Source organism: Corapipo altera, unplaced genomic scaffold (assembly GCF_003945725.1).
Source record: "Corapipo altera isolate COAL_440 unplaced genomic scaffold, ASM394572v1 271, whole genome shotgun sequence".
NCBI classification, from domain to species: domain Eukaryota; kingdom Metazoa; phylum Chordata; class Aves; order Passeriformes; family Pipridae; genus Corapipo; species Corapipo altera.
In genome coordinates this window covers 1,355,587-1,379,411 of record NW_020884935.1, presented here as the reverse complement: position 1 = coordinate 1,379,411, position 23,825 = coordinate 1,355,587, and the positions used below count along the sequence as shown (strand labels likewise).

At 41.6% G+C, this 23,825-nt stretch overlaps 1 protein-coding gene across 1 annotated transcript in view; it reads right to left on the bottom strand.

Moving 5' to 3' along the window:
• ULK2 (unc-51 like autophagy activating kinase 2) overlaps window positions 1-23,825 on the bottom strand; it is a 38,611-nt gene that overhangs the window by 2,246 nt on the left and 12,540 nt on the right. Inside the window, exons 5-26 of the mRNA XM_027660461.1 lie at window positions 23,737-23,773; window positions 22,343-22,516; window positions 20,925-20,998; window positions 20,288-20,389; window positions 19,871-19,929; window positions 19,472-19,554; window positions 16,631-16,681; window positions 16,168-16,256; window positions 15,247-15,418; window positions 14,299-14,359; window positions 13,961-14,053; window positions 10,793-10,930; window positions 9,616-9,761; window positions 9,308-9,388; window positions 6,311-6,597; window positions 5,993-6,186; window positions 5,374-5,483; window positions 4,648-4,800; window positions 3,725-3,933; window positions 2,301-2,479; window positions 1,252-1,370; window positions 724-881 (exon numbers count right to left, since the gene is read on the bottom strand). Coding sequence (XP_027516262.1) covers window positions 724-881; window positions 1,252-1,370; window positions 2,301-2,479; window positions 3,725-3,933; window positions 4,648-4,800; window positions 5,374-5,483; window positions 5,993-6,186; window positions 6,311-6,597; window positions 9,308-9,388; window positions 9,616-9,761; window positions 10,793-10,930; window positions 13,961-14,053; window positions 14,299-14,359; window positions 15,247-15,418; window positions 16,168-16,256; window positions 16,631-16,681; window positions 19,472-19,554; window positions 19,871-19,929; window positions 20,288-20,389; window positions 20,925-20,998; window positions 22,343-22,516; window positions 23,737-23,773 — 2,769 coding nt within the window. The remainder of the gene's footprint in view (window positions 1-723; window positions 882-1,251; window positions 1,371-2,300; window positions 2,480-3,724; window positions 3,934-4,647; window positions 4,801-5,373; window positions 5,484-5,992; window positions 6,187-6,310; window positions 6,598-9,307; window positions 9,389-9,615; window positions 9,762-10,792; window positions 10,931-13,960; window positions 14,054-14,298; window positions 14,360-15,246; window positions 15,419-16,167; window positions 16,257-16,630; window positions 16,682-19,471; window positions 19,555-19,870; window positions 19,930-20,287; window positions 20,390-20,924; window positions 20,999-22,342; window positions 22,517-23,736; window positions 23,774-23,825) is intronic.

The following is a 23,825-nucleotide window of genomic DNA, read 5'->3' as shown; positions in this document are numbered from 1 at the left end:
CAACCCAGGATTTTCTGTAATTCCAAGTCTGAGAGGATATAGCACCTGTGCTGTGAGAATATTCTGCACATAAAAATAAAAGCTATGAAAGCACTTTTTGATCTTTTGTGTTTCCATGTGTTACAACAACAAATGAATAAATATGCTTGTTCTTATACCTATGTTCTCTTGTAAAGAAGCCAAATTAATTGTGCACAGCTACACCGTTATCAGGGTTAAGCACAGTATTTGCCAGAATCTTTTCTGTGACACTGATGTTAAAAAGAATTCCCTCTCATCCAAAAAACAGTTAAGTTTCCTGTACAGTCACTGCATCTGCAGACAGAAACATTAAGTAATGAAAGTTTCCACATGCTTGCTACTATTTTTGCTCTGTATGAACAGACTGATGTTCAGATTGACCTGGTAGATTGATTGAAGCTACTCCTATGCTTTAGTGAGCCTTCCTGGGTGAGACCTGAGCACACAGGGCTGTGTGGTTTAGGAGTACATTTCCTAGTGCTTATGTTCCAAATGTGCTGATGTAGGGGAAACATCCCTGTGGAATAGTATCTGCCAGGAACTTTAGCCACAGTTAGGGCAGGGCAGGAAAGAGAACGAAACACTAACAAAAATTACCATAAACAGAATTCTAGAAACATACATTCTGTTTTCTGGTTGGGTGGAAGAGGGATGTGAGAGGATGAAACAATTCCTACAGTTTGGGTAAAATGAGTGACCTACCATTTCCACAGCACAGCTGTAGATGAGTTTCTCTGCAGTTACACTGTTGATTTCATCAATGAACCTTTGCTTGTCCGAAAAGAAACGATTCAACTTTTCAGTCAGCTTCTTGCACATGCCAATACAGAATTTGTATCTCTCGTTGAGGCTTTTCACAACTGGAAGAAAGGTAAGAAGAAATTAAAAAACAAAACAAAACAAAACAAACCAACAACATAGCCTAAGTTCAGCTTTACTCAGCACTGCCAAAGTAAATTTGTTTAAACTTGTGCTTTTAATGTTTATTTACTCCGCCCCTTCTATGACTTGACTATATATCAAATAACTTCCATTTCAAGTCAGTAACTGCCCATTCCCTAACAGTTTCTGGCTGTATCTTTGTTTACTATCAGAATTGTGCAATTGTACATATCTTCAGTTCTCTTGTACAGAAGAAAAACACACAAATGTTGCAACTGAAACTTTTTTGAGTGATGTATCAGCAAAGAAAATTCACAAGCAAAGCAAATCAGATGACGTTGCCTCTACCTTGCTTAACAGCAGTGGATGGGTTCAGTTTCCCTGATTTGACCTGTGCTTTGGCAAGATGCAGAGAAGATGCCAGTAACTGGGCAGCTTTCATATACAACACCAGCTGCTCCACTTGTCTAGGGAGAGGGAGGAAAAAAAAAAATAATAATTATGCGTCAAAACACCTTTCTGGAACACATTCGAGCCATAGGCAGACACCACTTTTTAATCACAACCCTCCACGGGACCCAGCAACAGCAGAAAAGGAAGACAGATGTTTAAAATGCAACTCCACCCCTCCCTTCCCTTCACAAACACTCTGTCACGGGTTGAGGGGACATCTGCTCATCTAGTAGCTGCAGCAGCAAACACAAACTGCTTTACTGCAGACATTTTAAAAAGCAACACTTATTTGTGGGGACTTCACTGCCCGAGGTCAACATCTCACCACAAGTGACTGGGTGTACTTTTCTCACAGTGTCATTTCCTATGCCCCTGGAATTCTCAGTTGTGAAAAGCAAACACTTTGCAGGGTTTTTTTGGTGGGTTTTATTTTATTTTTTTTTTCAGGAAGAAGGCAGGAAGTGGAACTGCCCTTTCTCACCACTCCAAATTTCTCGTATTTCTCCTTGCTTTTGATTTTGTGTTAAGGCTGTTGTTCAACTGAAAAAACAGTGAAATTTGGACACTCCTTCCCCCTTCCCAACCTCCACCTCAGTCCTACTGCCTCAGTCAACAGGAAGGGATGAGGGCTCAGATCTGACAGAAGCTGGTGCACAAGTTTCTACGCTTAGAAAGGCATTGCTGCACCTCAAACCTGAACTCCTCACCACTTTCCCCAGCCTATGTGGCAGACCAGAAGACACTGATTGTTTATTTGTCTGCTAGCAAACATCTCCCCGTCGTTTGCTGTTTTCTGATCTGTCTTCAGCTGTTAAAAAATCCATTCCTATAAAGATTCTATACAGCAAATCAAGCGCCCCCAACAAAAAGGGCACGGTTTCAACACACATTTGATGTGTTCAATCTTGGCTAATTCTCCTGATCCTGCCTGACCACAAACTCACCCCCACTCTTTGCTGAGCTGGCTGATCTGATCAACAACGATGCTCTCTTGGATTTGGTACAGCGACACAGCAGAAGTGCACAGGTCTGGGTTTCCTCCCCGCACTGCCGTCAGATCCAGAACACATTCTGTAAATGTCAGCATCATGTTTAGATGACGCAGTGTGTCTGTGTGTTCTCTCTGCCAGAGGGGGAGATGACAACAGTTTAACCATTGTAAGCCACCAGGCACGGTTAAAACTCCTGCTAATCATTTGAGGATTTATTGCTATGTCAGTTCTGTGCAGCAATCACATCGTGGTAGAGGCAGCACTGAGGACTGCAGGACCAAATGGGTCCAATCAGACCAACAGATTCTCTCTCCATTAATGAATTCAAGATACTGTAGCTTATACTTAAGATTCTTTCAACAAAGCCAAAGGAACTGGTACATGGAGTTCTATGTTTGTTGAAACCTGAAGAACTAAAGGAACCAAAGTGGACATCTCAGCAACACAAAAGTATGCTTGGCACTTGTATGAGGAGCCAGGAGTAACATTTGTCTTTTATTATATAATAGACCTGATAACTACAAAAGAACAAGCTAGAGCTTCATACTTAATCTCCTTCACTCTAATTTACAATTAGTTCTAAAATTATATTGTGTAAAAAGGTGGCTGTTGCCAAAGTTTACAATTTAGACTAAACAATTCCAACTGGAGCTAACAACTCATTCCTGCTTGGTGAGTAAAGCTGACACTACATGTGTAGTCTCTGCTCAAAAAAAAGTTAGCCTTCAAAACTAACCAAACGTATCTTAGCAATATTTATAAGACTTTCATTAGTAATGTAGGTCTAAATACATTTTAAACTCCATCTGTGGGAAGAATACAACATACTGTCTATATGTTATAACATATAGATTAGATCATACAGAGACCCAAACACCTTCCAGCAAGATGTGAATCAGAAAACAGAACAGCAATCTGTCTTGAGAAATGTACAGCCCAAGGATAGTGTTCTGGTGACAGACCACCTCAATTTGTGTTTTTGAAGTGTCACTCCCCCACACATTTTAAGAAATGTAGGACATTCTTCCCACAAGTAGGATTTAACGTCATCCCCTGACTGAGAAGAATCATTTAAACGCCCAGAGGGGCGTTGCTACTGTCAGCTACTGTCAGAGAGCTGGCATTAAACAGAGGCTCTGGTGGACAAAAGCAGCCATGTTCCTCTGGTTACCTGCTCAAACATATCAAACACCAGGAACAACTACCATAGAGAAACTGGTCACAATTGATACAGGAATATTTTCAAGATCTTAAAACAGGAGCAGGCGAGACAGCGAAGCGGAAACTACGGAGCGCACGGAGCAGTCCTGGTTTTGCCACACCTCTGTCTTAGCAACATTATACGTCATAAAACATTAAATTATTTTTATCTATACCTCCATTAACGTTTCCTCAGGCAACTCTGGAGCTTCAAAAGTGATAAAGCCCTCTAGGCTGGGAGGCGAAGTACCATAAGGCATGTACTTCAGACTCGGAGCCGCCTCGGCCCCCGGAGGAGAAGAGCCCATATAAATACCAGGAGGAGAGCCCATATAGACACGGCCACTAGTGGAGCAGAGGGACCCTCCAGAACTGTTTGATCCAACTACAAGAAAAATAACACACAGATTCAGTCTAAAAGGCTGTCCCACTGGATGACAGCAAGTGACAGATCAGGAGTCATCCCAGATTCCCCTTGGGAGGCTCTCCTCGTTGCTCCTTGCATTGTGCATTGCTCTGTAGAGAATGCAAAGGCTACACCTTAAGGAACTGTGACAACTCATAACACAGATTCTGGGATAGGGCTGACAAGGGTTACAAGGCAGAGAGCCCAACAGTGCAGCCCAAAGGTTGTGCTGTAGGTCACAACAGCACATTGCTGCAGAGTCCTGCTCGCCCTGAGCACATGAAGGCCTTAACCTTGAGATCTCTGATATTTGGCAGCACAGCTGACACATGCCAAAATGCAGTCAGCTCCCACCCTTTGTGTGCTGTCTTGGGGACAGTGCACAGGAACAGCGGAAAATCAGAATTCTAATTTTTCCTCTCCACCTTTGTCACAGAGTTTATACTCCCTGTGGTGGAGTAAAGCTGTGGACACAGGAGGTTACACACTGCTGTACTGTAAATCTGTGCACCTGACCCTCTTTAGGAGGGGAAAGGCAGAAACCATCTGATATTAATCTCCACTTTACAGAGCACTTTTACTGTATGGCCTGGAGGACCTGTGCAAGGCAGCAATCAGCTTACCAGCCCAAGAAGTGGACAAGCCTAAATGCTGTGTTTGAGAACAGTCCACAGCTGTCAGGGAAAGCCTTACCTGAGGTGGTTCTTGTTCTGAGGACCATATGGGTGCAGGTAGGAGGGGTGGCACTGCTGGGAGGGGACCCCACAGTGAACATGACAGCCCGAGAACTTGCCCCGCTTCCCATGGACGGAGTGGCCATTGCAATTCCATAGGCTCCTGCTGGGGCTGGAAGAGAAGATTTCAGCAAGTTAGTCCCTATTACATGTAATCACACCAGTAAGTAATTATATGCAGCAAATTGGAGCACTGCAACACAACATGGTTTGATGTAGATCCAAGACCTGGACTAGTTAAAATTTCTGACAGGAAATAAAACAAGCTGAGTGGATATTCTTGGTGATACACAAGAATAGTCAGGTTTACAGTTTAAAAAAAAAGATGCAGAATTACATAAACTGGCTGTCCTATGAAATCAGAGAGGAATTAAGAAATGAAACAGCCACAAATATTGAAACAAAAATAAAAGTAAATCAGAAAAACACAAACCTCTCCAGCCACTACAGGCAATCGAGATATTTCTGTGTTTAGCACAGAAATAGATATTTTCCTGTCTCAGTTATTTTTAAAGCTATGCTAAAAAAATGGAACAAGTCCCCTAAAGATTAAAAAAGCCTTCTGTGCTGAGGCTAAAAATTGTCAGAACCAGTCATTGAAGTTGGAAGCAGAACTGTATCTAGTTGGCACTCCATAAAAACCCAAGCACATGAGACAGCTTGGATATATCCCTCTGATCCTCACCTGTATCCATCGGCCGCTCTGTATTCAGGCTGTCTGTACTGCCCTGGTATAACTGGCCCCCAAGGGTAGTCTTTACCTGTTGATCTGACAGCTTCCCAGTACTAACAGACCTGGATAGGAAAAAATAAAAATTCCCAAAAAAGTCATTCAGTAAGATCATCCAACTTGCAACTAAGGATGACTTTCAGATTCTTAGTACTATAGAGAATTTTTCAACAGAAGTAGAGCAAGTATTGAACTCTTGCTGTTTATCAGGGATCTACTAAAATAGAGCTAACCACACAAACAAAGAGACCTTTTTCTCTTAAAAACTTACGTTGCAAATTTTGTCGTAGATATTTTCAAGCAAAAAACTGAACAGGCTTTATACAGAGGCAATGAAATTCCAGATTCACACAATCAAAACAAAAGGGAAGCAGACAGCAACACAAAGTGCTGCAGGAAGTCCCTGCTATATTTATAACCCAGTACAAAATGTTTCTGTAGCACACAGCAAACCTCAGCACCCCCTCACAGCTCACTGTCTGCACCTCGTCCCCTCTGAGTCGCCGCGTGCAGTGCGTGTTCTTCTGCCCATTAACCCCCCAGTGTGCCAGGTTACAAACACTGTGGTGCCCACCTGCCGAAGGTAGTTTTGCTGTGCTGTTCTCCTGCCTGTTTGTCAGCTCCCTGGGTCGAGTGGAAGTGTGTGAAATCTCTTGGGTCAGCGATATCTTTAGGCTGCAGCGGGGTTTCGGCCAAGCCCTGGCGATTCGCCAGGGCCAGCAAGTTCGAGGACGCTTGAGTTTTGGGTATTTTGAAAGGAGCTGTTGCCTTAAAGAATCAAGAGCAAGAACACCAAACATCAAGAACAAAAAACCCCAAAATATTCTCGGGAATGGTTTAAGGCAGTGTGTTACCACTTCACAGTTGACTGACAACAGCAAGCTTAACAAACCTTGGTGGGAGAGCCGATGATCGTTGGTAGTGGGGTTTTGAACAGCCAGTCTGAGCTCCTGGGTGAGGATCCCATGTGTTTGGTAGGTGATGTTCCCAGGCTACCTGGCCTGCTTGGTTGTGGAGAATGGCTGTATCCATACCCAGCATAGGATGGGCACACTGGGTCCGAGTGCTGCTTTCTGAGCTTCTGCTTGTTTTGGTAAATATCTGTGAGAGTAGGAGCACTCTGCAACCTCGCTCCCATCAGAAGCGACTGTGGAGATTGAGAAGGTGGTATTGGAGAACCTGTGGGGATGAGAAACAAAGTAAAATTCTGCTTACAGTGCTTGGAAAATGTACTGATAAAACCAAAAATTCCAGAGAACGACATTAAACTGAGAGGAGTTGCAGTTGGGACTGCAAATATTGAGATATGTTTGATCATTAGCTCACTAGATGGCAAGGAGACTGGATTTAGCCCATGGATTATTTAGACTAAGGCTACAGTACACTGATGAGAAGTTTAAGCTGCCAAATAGGCAAGATTTCAGGGTGACAGCTGTACTGGCAGCTGCAGTACATCTGGCAACCTGCATCAAGACAAATAACGTGGTTGGATTCAGCAGGAATGGCATAACCAACACTGAAATTCCAAATGCAGCAGCCAAGACTCTTGGTTGAATAGATGTTCTCAAGCCCTGGAATGATATTCTTGCAAACAAGTGCATGAATACGACATTGCATGTTAATGACTTGTTTTGTGTGCAACGACTTCATTTGCAGACACAAAGGCAGCTCGTGTTCCTGCAGGAAAACTGGGTACTAAAGAGAACCAAAATATCCAGATGGAACAGTTTGGGATCACTGCTTTGGACAGTCATTTGCTTTTTAGTCTGTCAGACTTCTTCAAAAGCTTGCAAAGGAAGCCCACACTTAGGTAGGAGTGTGAAGTTTCTCCTACAGCAAATGGAAATGGAAGAGCTGCAAGTTGTCATTTAATCAGAGGGCTTTGGGGAAATATCTCTTATAAACATCTCACCTACTCAAAGGTGCCCTTCCTCTTTCGAAATAAGGAACCTGAAATGTGATGAAATGGTCTGTTCCTTGTATATGTTTTTATGTCTCATGATAAGGAATTGGGCAAGGTTACAAATAGTACATAATACTTCAGCTTTATTGCCACAGCTTCCAAGAGAAAATGCCTGTCTGTAACCTCAAAGAACTGACAATTTCACTCATGCTTTAAAAAAAAAAAAAAAGAAAGAAACAGAGCAAAACTGAAAATGAACCATAAAACTAGAGAGGGTTTTTAAAAGCTGGCCATGACAATCTTCTGAGATAAGCTCCATTTCATAAATGTATGGTCCAAAAAACCATCACAAACTTCTTGCAGTTTGCTCAGTGAAGTGCCCAGTTGTTAAGACACCTCTTTGAACCTTCTCAAGCCTATCCTTTTGCTAGTTAGGTTTTGAATATGAGCTACTTTGTCTTGATTTCATTCCACCCCATTAAGCAGTATGTTTTAGAACAGCCTGTCTGCCTGCAGCTCTAGCAGAGGGATTGAGTCTAGTTCTCATTAACTTTCCAGCCAAGAATTCGCTTGCCTGAAATCCCTCTGCTCATCTGTCTCACAGCACTGACAGCCCTCACCTGTCGTTTCAGAATCAGTCTTAAACCTCACTGGTTACTGTTCTAGTGCTGTTGCCACCCCAGGGAAAGCTTCTGAATTAGAAGTGTGTCCTCTGCTGCCACTGGCAGCAAGAACAGCTCAATTAGTTCAGAAGCTACATTACAACAGAATCTTCAGTCCTTAGAAAAGTCCCAGCACAGATGACCTCACCTCACCCAAAGCAGAAGGCTGCTTCCCATACCCACTTAAGTGCTGAGAAACAGGCTTGCTGCCATTTGTGGTATTTTACAAATAGAAATACCATGGCAGTCAAGTAGGAAAAGAATGCAGAAAACATGTGAAGAAATGAAACATTAAAAACCCTTACAGCCATCAAGGCAGTGCTGTGGTAGGTTACAAGTACAAGTCAGTTTGATACTGGCAAAAGGCACTAGACCAAGAGCCCTACAAAATTCTATCCAAAGAAAAGTTGCAACAAGAAAGTCATACACAGGGCTTTGCATTCTCTTCACACACCCCTTTTCACTTTTTAAGAAAAGATACTATTGCAAATCTAAGGATCCACTCATTCCTTTTGTTGAGCCTGCCAATGGCATAGCAATTATGAAGGCACATCACAGAACTTATTCCATATGGATGAAACCATTCCCAGACATGGCTACTCCAAGAAATGAAGGCTCTATCATCTCCAGATGATTTTGGAAAGTGTTTAAATAGGGGAAAGACTCACAGTACCATTTCAACATCACATCTTAGAAAGTCAAAGAAGAAAATGCACCCAAAATGTGCACAGAGCAAAAGAATATGTTGCTGAATTGCATACTCTTTTGCCCAATCCTTCTGGCATTACAGTGCAATTCCATCTTTAACAATCTCAGAACATCTCCAAGTCCTATTTCTTCCTGATCTTTTTTTTCCTGCTGGCATGCCATCATAATTTATGACTTGCAAAGCTCAGTGACTGCTTAGCAACACTAACACCAGATCCCAGCTGACTTCCTAAGGGAATGATGAAAACGTGTTGCACGCTGTACACTGGCAGTTCTTCCTCCCTTTTCTGAGAACTGGCATGACAGAGCTGGTCTATCAAGACCAGATTCTGAGAAGCACTTTACTACCATTCATTATAAACCATCCCTGTTTAAACACAGGCTTCAGCAGAGTTGCTTTCTCATCCTGAGAAAAAGAAACTTCAGTCGCTCTCTTACTGAGTAGGGAATTAGTTGTGGGGAAAGGTGTCACACAGTCCACAACTGGGCTGTTTCCACAAAAACCTCAATGTCTCCTATTAACCTTACTAATGTGTGTTGGCTGTCCTTCCTCTTCACAAGACACTCTAGCAGCTCTATCAAAATAGTACTGGTTGCATTGTCCAGAGTCACCCACCTGAGAAGTTTCTACTCCTTGATTCATGTCCTTGAAGCTGTCCACAACAACAGTGTCCAAGCTGCTCAGGTATGGTTCCAACTATGCAAACAAAACCAAAATGTGAATTTATACTTCACCTACATGTGAAGGTAAAGCAAGTGAAAACCTAGTTAGTTTACTGCTGTGAGTAATTTAACAGAAATGATTTCTGCACATGTGACCTAGTTGGGCAGATTGTGGTTGAAGGTCATCTCAAGCAAGATGGAGCACTCTGAATTACTGTTCCAGATACAGCTTTACTAATTGCTAAGAATTTATGGGCTTACCTAGTGGTGAAGGAGAATATGGCCTGGAAGATCCTGTGGATAACCTGCGCCCGACCCCCTGGGCAGTGTCAGCTGGCACTGGAGAGCACGAGCCCATCTTCATGAACCCCATTGGGCTGGTGTTGGAGCGTCTCACAACTCCAGCTCTGCGAGGGGAAAAGAATGGTTACACACACTGTGGTAACTGGGTTCTTGAGACAAGCTTCAGAATCCCCTGAGGAGAATGATCAGTTAAAGAAAATACTGATATTTAAAAGAGGAAGCTTAGATGTTGAAGCTTATTAACCTAATAACTTAAGCTAAGCTTCCTGTAATGAGAATAATCGAGTTTTAATTCCTTTTGTTCAGATAGACTTTTTAACTTTCAGTGCCATAATAATCTGTTAACTAGAGAACATTAAAACAGTACACTCTAAACTTGATCATCAAATTTTTAATTTCACAATCAAGTGAAATGTATTGCTGCAAATGCCCATTTTTAAATCAGCAAAGATTCATATTGGGTCTGGGGTACAGGTCAGAGAACTGTACACGGAACAAACTGAAAACAGATTGTTTAAGGGAAAGACCTTTCCCTGAGAGTAGCAACTATCATAAAATCAGAGATCCTGAATAAAAATGCAAGAAACTCTGGGGTTTGTTTTTGTAAAGATCTCCAGAGTTCTGAGTAGCCTGTTTATGAGACTTTGACCTTCACCATCCCGACCCTGTAGACCACAAGGCAGAGAATAAGCCTGGCTCACTAGAGCTTTGTAACAAAACAAGCTGGCTAACTGGCATGCCAAAAATTGTTTCCTTGATATTCTACAGAACAAAGCATTCATCTCATCATTACATGTGTGAAAACAAAACATAACTTATTGCTGACATTCTAATTTATGATGTAATGCCGTGCAATGCACAAAGAGGAATAAAAAAGCAAGACTTCATCTTTTTACCTTCTTGTTTTGCATTTGAGCGAAAGAACAAGCTCATTTTGTTTTCATGGCATATTTCGAGTACCCATCCAACAATCTTGAGATTGTGAAGGACTATTATTTGTTATCATTGAAACATCTCTTTAGTGTGTTTTTGTGCAGAAAAAAAATAAATTACATCAGCAAAAAGGCACGGACATCTGCCAGGGCAGAGACACAAACCAGAATCAAGAGGAAGGAGTTAAAAAGCCCAGACTGACCTCGGTGATCCGTGGGGGTTGGACACGGGGCTGGCAGTAGAGGAGAGGTTCTGCTCTATGCGCTGGTAATTCCGGAGCTGGGTGGGAACCGGGATAGGCGCCGTCTCGCTGCGGGGGGACACCGAAGGCTGACAGTGCCTGAAGTTGGAAGGGGTTGGGGACAGGAGATAAATACAGGCAGACAGGTCTCTCTCAGAATTGTACCACCGTAGAAATCTCAAGAAAATCTAGGAAACAGGCAAACAAATTTCTTCTGCGCTCCCTGGGCGCACTGTTGATCTCGGCTTGTCCTAAATACTGCGCTGCAGCACCGTGCGGAGGAAGATCAGGAACTGCTCACTGCCACCTGCCTCTCCCACACTGGCTGGGATCAGATGGAGCTGGGAGTGCAGTACGGGCTGGAACCCTCCGTCACGCACCACAGCGATCCCCAGATCCCTCTGACTTCCTGCCAGCTCCGCTCTGTGTTTACCACACTTCAAAATAGCGTTCTAGGAAAACCCACTGCGCCAGGAACAGGAAGTTCAGCAGCAGGGCTGGAATGTGGACAAAAGCCACTAAAGCACAGCGAGAGATATCCCCAGAGACACCGTGAACTTGCAAAAGGAAAACACGTTATGTAACCAAGCCCCGACAAAAGGGCCAAAACCACACACCTGAACATTAATCCACAGAGTCCAAGTGCAGATCAGCACAACCCAAGTTCAGCTGCAGTGTCAGTGACTGGGATCACCTCAGTGTGCTGCCTAAAAAGGGGCTCGAACCACTGCGTGTAATCAGTTACCAACAGTTTTAAAGGAAGACAGAATTCAACGGAAAGAATTTCAAACAAATAGGCTTTTTCAAAGATAATCAGTTTAGTATCTGGTCCTTTATTGACCGTGTCTTCAAAGAAAAGAGTACATATTCTTCGAAGAAATGTGAAAAAATTCTAGAAGACAAGCAGTTACAGCACTCACCACACGGCTACAGCTGAACAGAAATCTGGGTTTCTGACTCTATTTGTCCTATTCTTTTTGCTACCTCTAAGAATGAAATATTACTTCCTAATATGCACAGAACTTCCTTAGCAAAAGAAAGGTTGTCCTTCTATTGCCACCCAGTTTCTGGATACCACAGAGCAATTTGGAAGTGGGCTGTGGGCACACAGTCAGCAGAAAGCCTGAAGGCTTCCAGGCAAGGAGAAGGTCTCACAAGTGGAAACCACATGAAGGCTGTGGGCAACCTGCCATGACTAACACAGCACACTGAGGGTGCACAGGGAGGCTCCCGAGGCCGGACCCCCAGGAGAGGGGAACCAGATGTCAATTAAAGTGTGGCGGTGACACTGTGGAGACCACAAAGGCACTTCAACTTTAAAGAACTCAGCATGGAAAACGCCTTCCCTGCTCTCCCACAGCCCTGCAGGTATGTTCCAAGCAAGTTCCTGAGCCATGAGCTGACTGGAGGCAGCAGTGCTGGGAGGCACAGCCCCATCAGGGCTCTCCAGCTCAGCCTCAAAGCTCAGCTCTGGTCAGGCATCCTCCAGTCTGATGTGGTTTGTTACCAGTTAGAGAAAATGCAATACAGATGTGTGCAGAGCTGCATGCAAATCTTGTTTCTCTGAGATCCAGAGAATAAAATTAGCAATAAACCACAGGAGAGTGAACCACCTCGACCTACTCTGCCCGTTCTGGCTGGAGACTGAGAAGTGCAACAGCTTCTTCTGTGTGACATAAAGCAGCATAACTACGAGTACAATTCACTCAGTTTGATCAGTTAACCAGAAAAATTCACCATTTCACAGGTCATAATCTTTTGTAAAAAAAAAAAAAAAAAAAAAGAAAAAATCCCCAAGCCACAAAAACAATGAAAGAGCCCTCCTCAGGAAATAAAAAACCAAAACCCCAAACTAAACTCTGCTTTCTTCAGACCATGCCCCAAGCAGCCCTGAATTCAGTTACTGAATTTACTCAACCAATAATTAAATCAAACTATTACAGTACAAACACAGAGTGTGAACAGTAGGCACCTGTTTCCAATCACGTGACCATTTAGCTCTTAACTTACTAATGTACAGATAACACAACTGGCATATTTTCATAAAACCTGTAACTCTTCAAACTCTGCCTGACACAATGTAAAACAGGAAATTACAGTGTACTTACAATACACTGTACATGGCCAATTCAGAGCAAATGGATCTTTACAAACCCCATTATCTGCCCTTAAACATGAACAGTAAGACTAAAAGCTGTACTGGCAGCCCTGTGTCAGCAGATTTCACAAACTGCACAAAGATCAGCACAAAGTAGCAAACTTTTCTTGTGACAAGCATTTCTAAACAAATAATGCTGACTTGCAGCCCTCTAGTATTGGCATAAGCCAAAAATACACCCAACATAATCGCTTTATTCCCCAGTTAGCCACTCATCCTCCCTCTGTTTGTACTGAAAACATTATGAAATGCATCACTTGATCAAATGACACATCTAACCCTTCTGTTTAGATATTACATGAGTAGTTAAACACCATGATTAAGCTTTACATTTTCCAGTATAATACAGGAAAGAGTCCAGGCACCACTGATGAAAATCAGTTCTATGTCAAGCAAGCAGAAACTTAAGCCCACAGTCATGTGGAAGAAAGGGGACTAATTACCAGTCCTGCTGATGGAAAACCTGCAGTGTATGTTTAGCTCTTTCATGTGACTTCTCTGGTATCTTGTGAGACATAAATATGAAGTTCACAGTAATCACTTGCACAAAAGCCACACCCAGTGACCAGAGACAAGCCAAGCCAGCCACGAGACACAAATCCACAGCAATCTGGGCTTTCAAAGTTCCTCTTCTCTTACAACTACTTCTTAAAATACATCTGCATTCAACATTTGGACTCACTAAACAAAGACTGTGCTGTGCTTCATACCACCAAAGAAGACAAGTCTCTGAAGTTTCTGCTTTTAAACTCAGCTCAAAATTTAAACAAACTCTCTTTCCTTAAGGAAATCTTTTGGGGATGCACCAGAGATTGCATGAAATGTAGAGAGCCTGGAAAAAAAGAGGTCTGGCTTCTACTTCAGTCCAGTTTCCAGTAGACCTCCACAATTAGAAGAAAACAAACAACCCAAAACATTTAGTAGCAGAAAAACTTTTTAAAGAGGGGAAGTCCTAAGGCTACATCACACACCTGTTGGCTGTACCAGAAGCAGTACTTCGAGAAGAGGCTGAGGATGGTTTCTGTACAGTTCCTGAGCTTCCAGAAATAGTTAATGGTGACTGCCTGTGAAAACGAAAACCACTGTCAAAAGACAGGTCCTCACATCAGAGAAAACTCTTTACCTGGAAGCAAAACTTCCTGAATTCAAGCTGTTTTAGATATTTACATTAAATTCACCTCGACTTTTAAGATAAAGTCCACACAGCCATGAAAACCCATCACTGCCAAAACCCCAGAAACCCCTTCTGCAGCTGCAGCACCAACTTTAGAACATGAGACTTCTTCTGGAGAAAGCCCAGCACACCTACCCTCCACACATCAAGAACTCGCTGGAAGCCCGCCTGCCAGCTGCTCCCAATGGCATATCATCTGCAGCAACAGAACACAGGGAAAACCCACGTCATCAAGCAGAACCTTACCAAAAAATAAACCTCCAGTATCACTGTTGTAGGGGAAAAAAAAACGCTTCTGTGAACATACAAAAGTTTTCCACAAACTGATTTTTGTGGGAAAATACCTCGAACGTGACCACCAACAGAAACGTAATGGGGGAAGGGAGTTATTTAACAGGTTATTTTGTTGTTTGTTTGTGGGGTTTTGCCATGTTAATTACAATAATTTTGAAATAAAATCCATTGTTTAAGACCACAAGACATCAGCACTGGGATGTTTATAAAAATAGCCCTTCAGGCACTAATTTTAGTCAAATATTTAACACAAGTTGGTGGCACTGTAGAGAAATCAGCTGACTTTGTGCAGTTCAGGTTGGGGGGATGATGTAAAATGGGAACATGCTACATCCAAGTCTGTCTCTTGTATAAGCTCAGCCTGATGCCCCACCTTTTATGTTTATGTTTTTACCTGCACTTGTTTATTATCTAAAGCTGTACAGCACGAGCTGTTCAGTTAGTCTGGAGGAAACAAAGTGCCTGCCTCCACCAAGAGAACCCTTGGGCCTCTTATCAGCAGTTGTTTACAACTGACTCTCTTCTCCTACTGCCAAATCCCAATATTTTCCATGACTTTGAATCACCTCGGTATCTTTGGCATATCTGGCTGTTCAAGTGAAGGTGAAATGTCCCAGATGGACATGCAGTACCAAATAGTTTCCCTCCAAAGAGCAATCAAACTAAAGAAATTAATTTCATTGTGAATTCAGACACATTTAGAGAAGAGAGAGCCAAAAACTAACAGGACATAAACTTTTGTTATGAGTGGAAATTGGTTTAAAATGTAAAAACAAGGAAGGTTCTTACATGAGTGGTCTGAAGAGATATTGTGTGGGACAAGGACAAAGTCATCTGTGTCACAAGAGGAATTCTTGCTACTGGTACTGGCAGAATCTTTAGAGACTTGCAGATAGTTAGGAGGACCCAATGGAGGGGAAGACAAATTTTCTTCTTGAATGTGCTGCATGTCTGGCAGAGACTGGAGGGGGGTGGTGGGAAAAAGAAAGTAAGAAAAACACTGTAAGTGCAGTGATTCAGAAAGTAGAAATGCTTTTGAACTATGAAGTTCCAAAGTACGAATCAACACTAGCTTTGTCAAAAAAAAAAAAAAAAAACAACAAAACCAACCAAACAACCCCCCCCCCCCCCAAATCAGCCTAGATTTAAGTTTTTAGAAATATCAAATTTATTTCAATATTCCAATATTTCAATCAATATTTCAATTTGGAAATTTCAAATACTGGATAACCCTGCAGTGTCATTTTAGGCAGTCCTATATTGATCAGGCTGTGAGTTTAAACAACTGTGATTTATTCAATCACTCCTGATGGTACAGATGTACCTCTTCCAAACGTCACATCAGATTGAAGGCACTGGCTTGTAATAAGGGGCCTTAGCCAAAAAGGCCAATTCAAAATTTATCTGTAACAATCATTACATTGCAAACTATATTAGCATATCTATAGATTTGCTGCTCTAGCATTTGATATGTATTTTTGCTTTAACAATAAAGAAAAACAGCAAAAAAACCCCAGAGAGTGCAACACAAGAAGCAAGAGAGAACCAAAACGTTGATGGCATTCTAGCAAAAGACAGGGGTATTCCTTGCTCTTTGCTCTTAAAACAAGACAGTTTACACTGCTCAAGAATTAAAAAAACTCAGGAACTTTTGTTTAAACATCACAGAAAGTATTTTCTAGAGATTGTTCTGTAACACAGAGAACTTACTGGGGGAGAAGCAAAGCGGCAGGAAGGGGAGCTACCACAGGAACTGCCAGAGACTGAGCCTGGGTATGTGGGCACTGGTACAGGACAAGCTGGAAAAGGAAAAACCCAGAGGGGGGGGAAAAAAAAAGATGGGATTAAGATTTTGAAAGGTTGAATTTCAAACAAATTTCCTCACTGCTTCTCATTCATAAACCTTACACAAGTTATAAGCACAGCACATCCTCAGTCACACGAGGGTATTTAAGTTCAGTTGAAACGCCAAAGGAACTTGTAAATAAGTATCACATTTCCAGCTGGCATAATATAAGAAAGGATTCAACACTCAGGCTCACAATAGAGCACAACAACAGGCAGACTGAGGAAAATGTCTCATAAACACTTAGTGTGATATCTGGCAGATCCTTCTCCCTTCCAGCCCCCAACATTCATCATTTACACAAATAAGTGGAAAACCAAAACTTACATTTTTTGACTGTTGAAACATGGTCCAGGAAAGGGTGGTTGAAAAATGCTTCTGTAGAACAAGAAACAACCACCATTGTGAGTAAATGTACAACTGACAGGATTTACAGACTATATTGCAGAGGGTGATAAATGGTTGCCTTCCCAGAATCAACCTTTCAGAGCCAGAGGGCGAAGAGCTTATAAAAGATTAAAGCCTTCTGTGTTATGTGCTGCTATAGATTTGGAAAGGAAACAAAAATCAATTGAGTAACTTCAAACATCAGTCAGCAAGGCAAATCAGACTTAAGTGCAGTCATCAGATATCCCCCAGTAATTCAGAATCATGTACACAAGAAGCCTTCCTACACTCCCCAGGAAATTATGTTCTCTGTGGTACTAATTCAGTTGTAGTCTGCTCTTCAGAACAGTGAGCATCTTTCACATCAGCCACTGAAAGTATCTTCACTTCTGCCTTTCCCAAGGATTGACATTTATTTTTGAACCCATTAATGCTACACCTTAGGTGGCCAAAAATCACAGCAGAGCAGCAGCCACTCCCCTCCCACTCCCCACCAGCAGAACACGACCTGTGCAGCTGTTTCATGGCAGAAAGCAGATTTAAACACCATTTCTTTAACAAGTTCTTCAATTAACCTGCTGCTGTTACAATAGAAACATTTTGCTTTACTTTTGTAAGTGGATATGCTGAGGTACTTCTGACTGAGCATAACCAGTTGGCTACCAGGTTATATGGAAAGTTTTGTTCTACAAGAAGCAGCGTTCAGCCAGTTCAGGGAAATTGAGGGTTGGTGAAATCCAGCTGCTGAGCTTTGTGAACTTTAATGCTCTAATACTCCAGGAAAAACAATGCTGTTCCTCAGGAGTGAGCAAATAACAAGGAGAAAAAAAAAAAAACCAAACAAAACAGAGAAAGAATCTGAGGCCTGAAGTATCTCCCCTCCCTTCAGCAACACTTTCCCCCCTGGCCTGATAAGGGAGGGAATTCAGCTGCAATGCCAGGACAATGTAATTATTAACTTTTAACACGAGGATCAGGTGTTCCCGAGCTTTTGTACAACACCTGCTGTTCTACTTTATATTGCTGGAAGATCAACAAGATTTCCAAAGCTATTTTTACTTTAACAACAGGCAAGTGGGCTCAGTTACACACTCTCCCTTTCACTCCCTTTGCTAAGCACATTCCAGAGCAGCCCCTTTGAGGCCCTTGAAGTGGCTCAGCCAAGGAAAACATGACTTTCATCACTGCCATTCTGCTTTCTATTTTTCTTTCTAAGCACAAATGCTTTCTCCCACTACCCCAAATGACACAGTGAATTTCCCATGTTTGAAGAAACTGTAGGGATCAGCACACCCAGAGTGCAAAGTGGAATCAATTACTCACAGCCCATGTTTGTGATGTATTATTTCTTCTACACATACAGATTTATACACTGACCTCTGAATACTGTCACCATGATTTGTGACATTTTACCCAATTACTGTGAGTTTTTTCTGGATCTGAACTAAAAGTTTAAAATTAACATTTCCTGGCAGCCACGATAAAACTGCAATAACAAATAGTGCTGTTAAATTTAAATAACCATCACAAATACCATGACATATAGATGCAACTAAGAAGAAGTAGCCAAAATTTAACTTTTCAACAGAGGTCTTTTAAAAAAGCTGCCTGAGTTTGCATTAAAAAAAACAAGAAAAAAAACAAAAGAAGGAAAAAGCATTACTGCTTGTGCAGCAATGGGCAACCAAAAGCCCAGCAACACAGGTTTTTTGAGGTAGAATTGAGTAACAGACCATCCAGCCAGTACAAAACACACACAAATCTCAACTCTACTCCTGACTAACCTTGAAGAGGCAACAGTTGTAGCCAGTTTGAAGGATTCAACAGCAGGGATTTGGAGCCTTGAAATCTTAAGTTAGAACAATGTTCTGCAACCAAAGGTCTCCAGCTAAAGACAAAAAGGCCAAACACAGCAGCAAACTGGAGCCAAACAAGTCCACTTTTGTTGAGGGTATCCATCTAGTTGGTACCAGGTTTAACTTCCAAACTAATGCAAAATGCATTCCTGAACTGGAGTCATGTCTAACAGCGTGCAAACCTCAGTCACTGCACAGCTTAAAACCTTTAGGAGTTAAAGAAATACAAAGATACAGCTGCTTTTCTAATACTTTGGGGCTTAAAAAAACAACCCAGTGAAAATATTTCTCTACACTTAGCAATACCTAAGCACAATACCAGGAATGCATCTCTGCAAATAGAAACAATTTTGGTGTAAATCACATCTCTCACTGACGTCAGATATCCACACATAACAGCTTTAAAGGTCAAATCAAACACACATAGTTTGTATCCCCGTTAGTACTGTTACTGATATTCACAGTCTACAAGAAGAAAGAACAGGGGAAAAGCATTTAAAGCAACTTTAAGTGTGTTCTTCCTGTGCTCTGTTACATTTCTGCAATCACATGGAGATCAGAGATATCTGTTCCCAGTCTGAAGCCAAACCACAAGTTACAGCAACAGAAATATGACTGAGGCATGAAATTTAAGGTATATCAGTTAACATTGGAAGGGATGGGCACAGCTGAAAGAATTAAACTGATTTATATTTCACTACTCAACAACAAAGTCAGGATTTATGTGCATCAGTGAATACTGACAGTAGTTATCCAATGATTTATTTTAGCTACTCTGCTTTCTTTATGATAACTGAGAAGAAAAAAAAGATACTTCAGTTTTCATGTAATTGGCTTCAGACAAAAGGTCAAGACCATTATTCTGGTCACAAGAATACAACTAACAAGGAAAGTCAAGAGAGCAAGAGGAAAAAAAAACACATACCAAAGTCCATTCTATCCTTTTGGTTTCTCTGAAGCAAACCCAGCAGCAGGTCAGCCAGATAAGTTGATGTTTCTCTAGGAATACTGCACACAAGAGGAAGTAAAACATGCATTAAATTTAATGCATGCATTAAATAATGCATAGCACATTGAATTTCAGGAAATCAGCATTCCACCACGTCCCTAAGTCATCACTATCCGTGTTCTACAGCCTTAGTACAGGATCCTTTCAACTCAGCCAGGTACAAGGAAGGCAAGATGCAACAAGAGTCACTGATATCACTCTGCATCCTTGTAAAGATGGCAACAGCAAACACTTTTATGAATCCCAGGCATTCCCAAAGATGACAAAGTGTTCAATCAACAAGTGTAAGTGACAGGAAAGGCCATGGTGACATACCTGGGAATCAAATTCCTGTTCTTTTCATAAAACATTCTCAAATCTTGAGGGCTATTGGCCTGTCAAATAAAAATGTACATTAATTAAAGCTCAGTTGCATGGAGAAAACAGCTCTTGTACCTACACATACATACACAGTAAAAGAGGCTTTTGCAGAGGGGCATTAAAGGAGAAAACCTGAAGCATAGCAGTGACTTCAGCACTGAGTATCCTTATTTATTTATTCCCTCTGGATTGAACACACTGGTGACACAGATTCAGCATAAGCATCTTCTCCCTTGGTATTCTCAAGTGATCTGGCCTTTGCAGCATCAACACTACACTCAGCCATCATTTACTTCTACTTTCATGACAAGAAGCAAGAGCTCTGGCAATGTCCTCCAGACTGGAAAGAGGGAAAAGGAAATAAAGTGCTACCTGAAAAGGTGGTTTTCCAACAAGACACTGATAAATCACAGTTCCTATGCTCCACAGGTCTGCTTTAGCATCATAGTGTTGAGACATAATCACTTCAGGGGCCTGGAAAGAACAGCAAGATCTCAGAAGGGAGAACAATAAAGCAAAGCCACAGCAGTATGAATTCTACAGTTCTTCTGCCAGAGCAGTATTAACAGAGACCACTTTACTGCAAGAGAAAATTAACATTTTAACATGCATCACATGACTTGAGAGGTAACAGTTCTATCTAAAATGGAAGCTGTGTTTCAAAACCAGAGAAAACTAGAAATGCTGATGTTCTAGAGAAAGCATCCAGCATTTGGCATGCATGGGAAGAAGAGGCAAGTGTTATTTATTTGGTTTATGCAGTTCTCCTTATGGGCAAAAAAAAAAAAACCACTGAGAAATGTTCAACATCTCTCTGATTTCAACCATCACGATCTCCAGATTCCAAGAAAAAAAGAGGCAGTAAAACTATGGAAAGGGGAACTGCACACTGCCCCTAATGCTTGTGAAGCAACACCAGGCATCTGCCAATCTGCAAGCAGTCAATTATTTTGTTCTGGCAGGAGGATGTTTGAGATAAGCAACACAATGTGAAATGTGCTGTCCTTACCATGTACATAGGGGAACCACACAGAGTTGCAGCCATCATGTTGCTGTGCAGATAACGAGCAAACCCAAAGTCAGCTGTGTAAAGAAACAGGTTGGTCAACAAAAAGAAACAGGATTTTTCAAATTTTCACATTGAAATCTGCTACAATTACCAGCGAGACTAAAAAACTACAGGTTTAATATACAGGTAACCACATGGAAGAGTAAAATCTTTGTTACCCCGAAAGAATTATGTATCACCTTCTAAAGAAACAAGCCAAGAAACAGCAGTGACATCATTTGCACAAACTGCTGCTCAGCCACCTCCCCAGCTGCAGAGAGGCTGGTCTGGCGTCAGCAGGAAAGGATTAAAGTCACTGGCTAAATATAAATGGCTCATTAAGAATCATGAATATACAATCTGCTCCACTGAAATCACATCAGGTAGAAGTAGTCAAGTTTCAGATGCCTGAATTTTCCATGTAGGCAAAAGCATCTGAAACTATCAAGGACAGAAAGAGAGGTTGTTTTGTCTCCTCTGATGATTGAATAAGTTGGAACAGATCTCAGATTTTGGTTGAGCAAAAGCACAGAAAAGAAACTTGTTAAAAACAAGGTATTTTTAAATGGACACTTATCAGACAACAAAGAGAGATTAAAACTCCTGAAGTGGCCTCAAAGAGGAGTTTGATAGTATCCTGAACAGTTAACAGCTCTCCCCAGTTACAATGCCAAACCTCCCTTTGACAAAAATAGGTCATAACCTACATTTCTAAATGCCTCAAATAACCCTTAGGAGGGTCTACCACTAAGAAAGCAAACAGCTGGAACTGTGCCTGGACATGCACACAATCTTGAAATGCACTAAAGGCTGCTCCAAGCTTCAACAGTTCCAGACTTACACCTAATTAAAATAGTTCGATACGAGAAACATCAGCTAAATAGGTTTCTTTGTCCTGCAGATTCAAAAAGGTCTTTATGATTCAAGCTTTTTTACACCGAGAAACTGTATGTGTGGCCAGTCTTCGTGAACAAAGATTTGGGAAAGGTCTTTACCCTTCGAGCCTGCGCAGTGGATTTTTTAGGTGAGACACAGTGTGCACTGAGCTGAGCCCACCCTTTAATCCTAAGGTTCATCTGCCGGGGCCGAGTGAGCTTGGACAGTGGCAGTGAGGTCCTCAGGATGTAGGTTTGTTTAGAGTGACCTTCTCTTAGATGGATGGCCTTACAGGGCTGACGAGCTCCATCTGCCCGGGGGAGTTTCCCTGACCGGGTACCGAGAAACTACATCATGGCATAAAGCTCATCCTTCTAGACTTGCATCAGTGTCATACAGACCATACCCAGCCCACCCTCTGAGCTTTAACTAGAGACATTACTGAGCAGGGAAACAATCCAACAGCAAGGATTCACCTTTCAACCAGGGAGAAGCACATTTACCTATTTTGATGCGAATGCCACTGACACTTGATTTCCTACGACTGGCATAGGACAAGAGGATGTTCTGTGGTTTGAGGTCCCTGTGGATGATGCCTTTGCTGTGCAGGATCCTCATGGCAGCTGCAATCTGCTGCAGGAACACTCGGATGGTGTCCTCACTGAGAGTCCCCTTAGCTGGGAACGACAAACACAGGGGCAGGTGAGGAAAGAAATATCAGTATCTTTGGGCAAAAAGTAAGAGTTGACAGTGATCAACTGTGAAAATAATGAAGGCAACTGTATCATAGGGAATTACCATCAAATCAGACTGAATTACATGCAGAACAATCTGATCTCCAGTGTTTTTCTACAAATGTATATACTCTTCCAAAAATATATACATCATAGATTTACACTAGATACAGAGCTCTGAATGATCTGTTTTTACAGTACTTTATTCAACTCAGTAGCATCTTCATTGCTTCCCAATCACCATTAAATCCTAAACTTGCTCAAATGGCAAAGGAGACAAGAAAATAAAAGAATTTCACATTAAGTGTATCCAAAAATCATGTTACAGCCTGAAGCCATAAACCCTGTCCTTTAAACAAATGATTATAGGGATGCAGAGAACCACTCTGCTCAGAAATTCTACCCATTATAAAATTTATTTAGAAGGGGAAAAAAAATAAGATGGACTTTTGAAAGTCTCTTCAGAAGGTATTATCTCATTCTGCAGCCTGAAGAAGTACTGAACACAGGAGCTGGGTTTCACTGTGCAAGTCTTTCCAAAGATTTTAATGGGAAGTGAATTAGGCTTTTAATATACACAGTTACCATAACAATGGCTGTGCACAAAAAGATTCCTTCAAGATCCTGAGATGCAAAAGCAAGTAGAAGAATATTTTCATCAAGAAAAGTATGAAGATTAACATCTCTGCTCAGAATTGTATCTGTAAAAAGAATTGATTTGTCATGATTCTGCAACTTTTCGCTTTGGGCAGAGCCATGAAAAATCTCTCCTAAGCCAGCACTGCCTCTTTGTTGAAAGCATTATTATGTAATTCAGCATTTTTAAGTTCACATCTTGAAAAAGAAAGCAGGTGGAATCAAAACACTGGGAGCAGCCCCCAAAATGCCATTTTAGAAACAGAAACCCACACAATTTTCAGCATGCTACTAATGGTTAGCTACAGCTTCTCTCTCATTTACAAATAAGGGAATGTTACATTCAGCTGTGGCTAAAAAACCTCATTTTCTGTCTGTGCATTATTACATGTACCCTCATTCACCAATATTTAAAACACAAGCAAAAAAAGAAAAAATCTCAGAGAAATCCCAACAGATATCCGGAATACAGAATAAAAACATGTAATGCAATAACCTCTTAATAGGGAAAAACAGCCATCAATTACCTTGTAAGTAATCTGCCAAATCCCCACCATTGCAGTACTGTTGAAAACAAAGGGTTTTATTCAAAACACAAGCACTGAAATACTTGTTA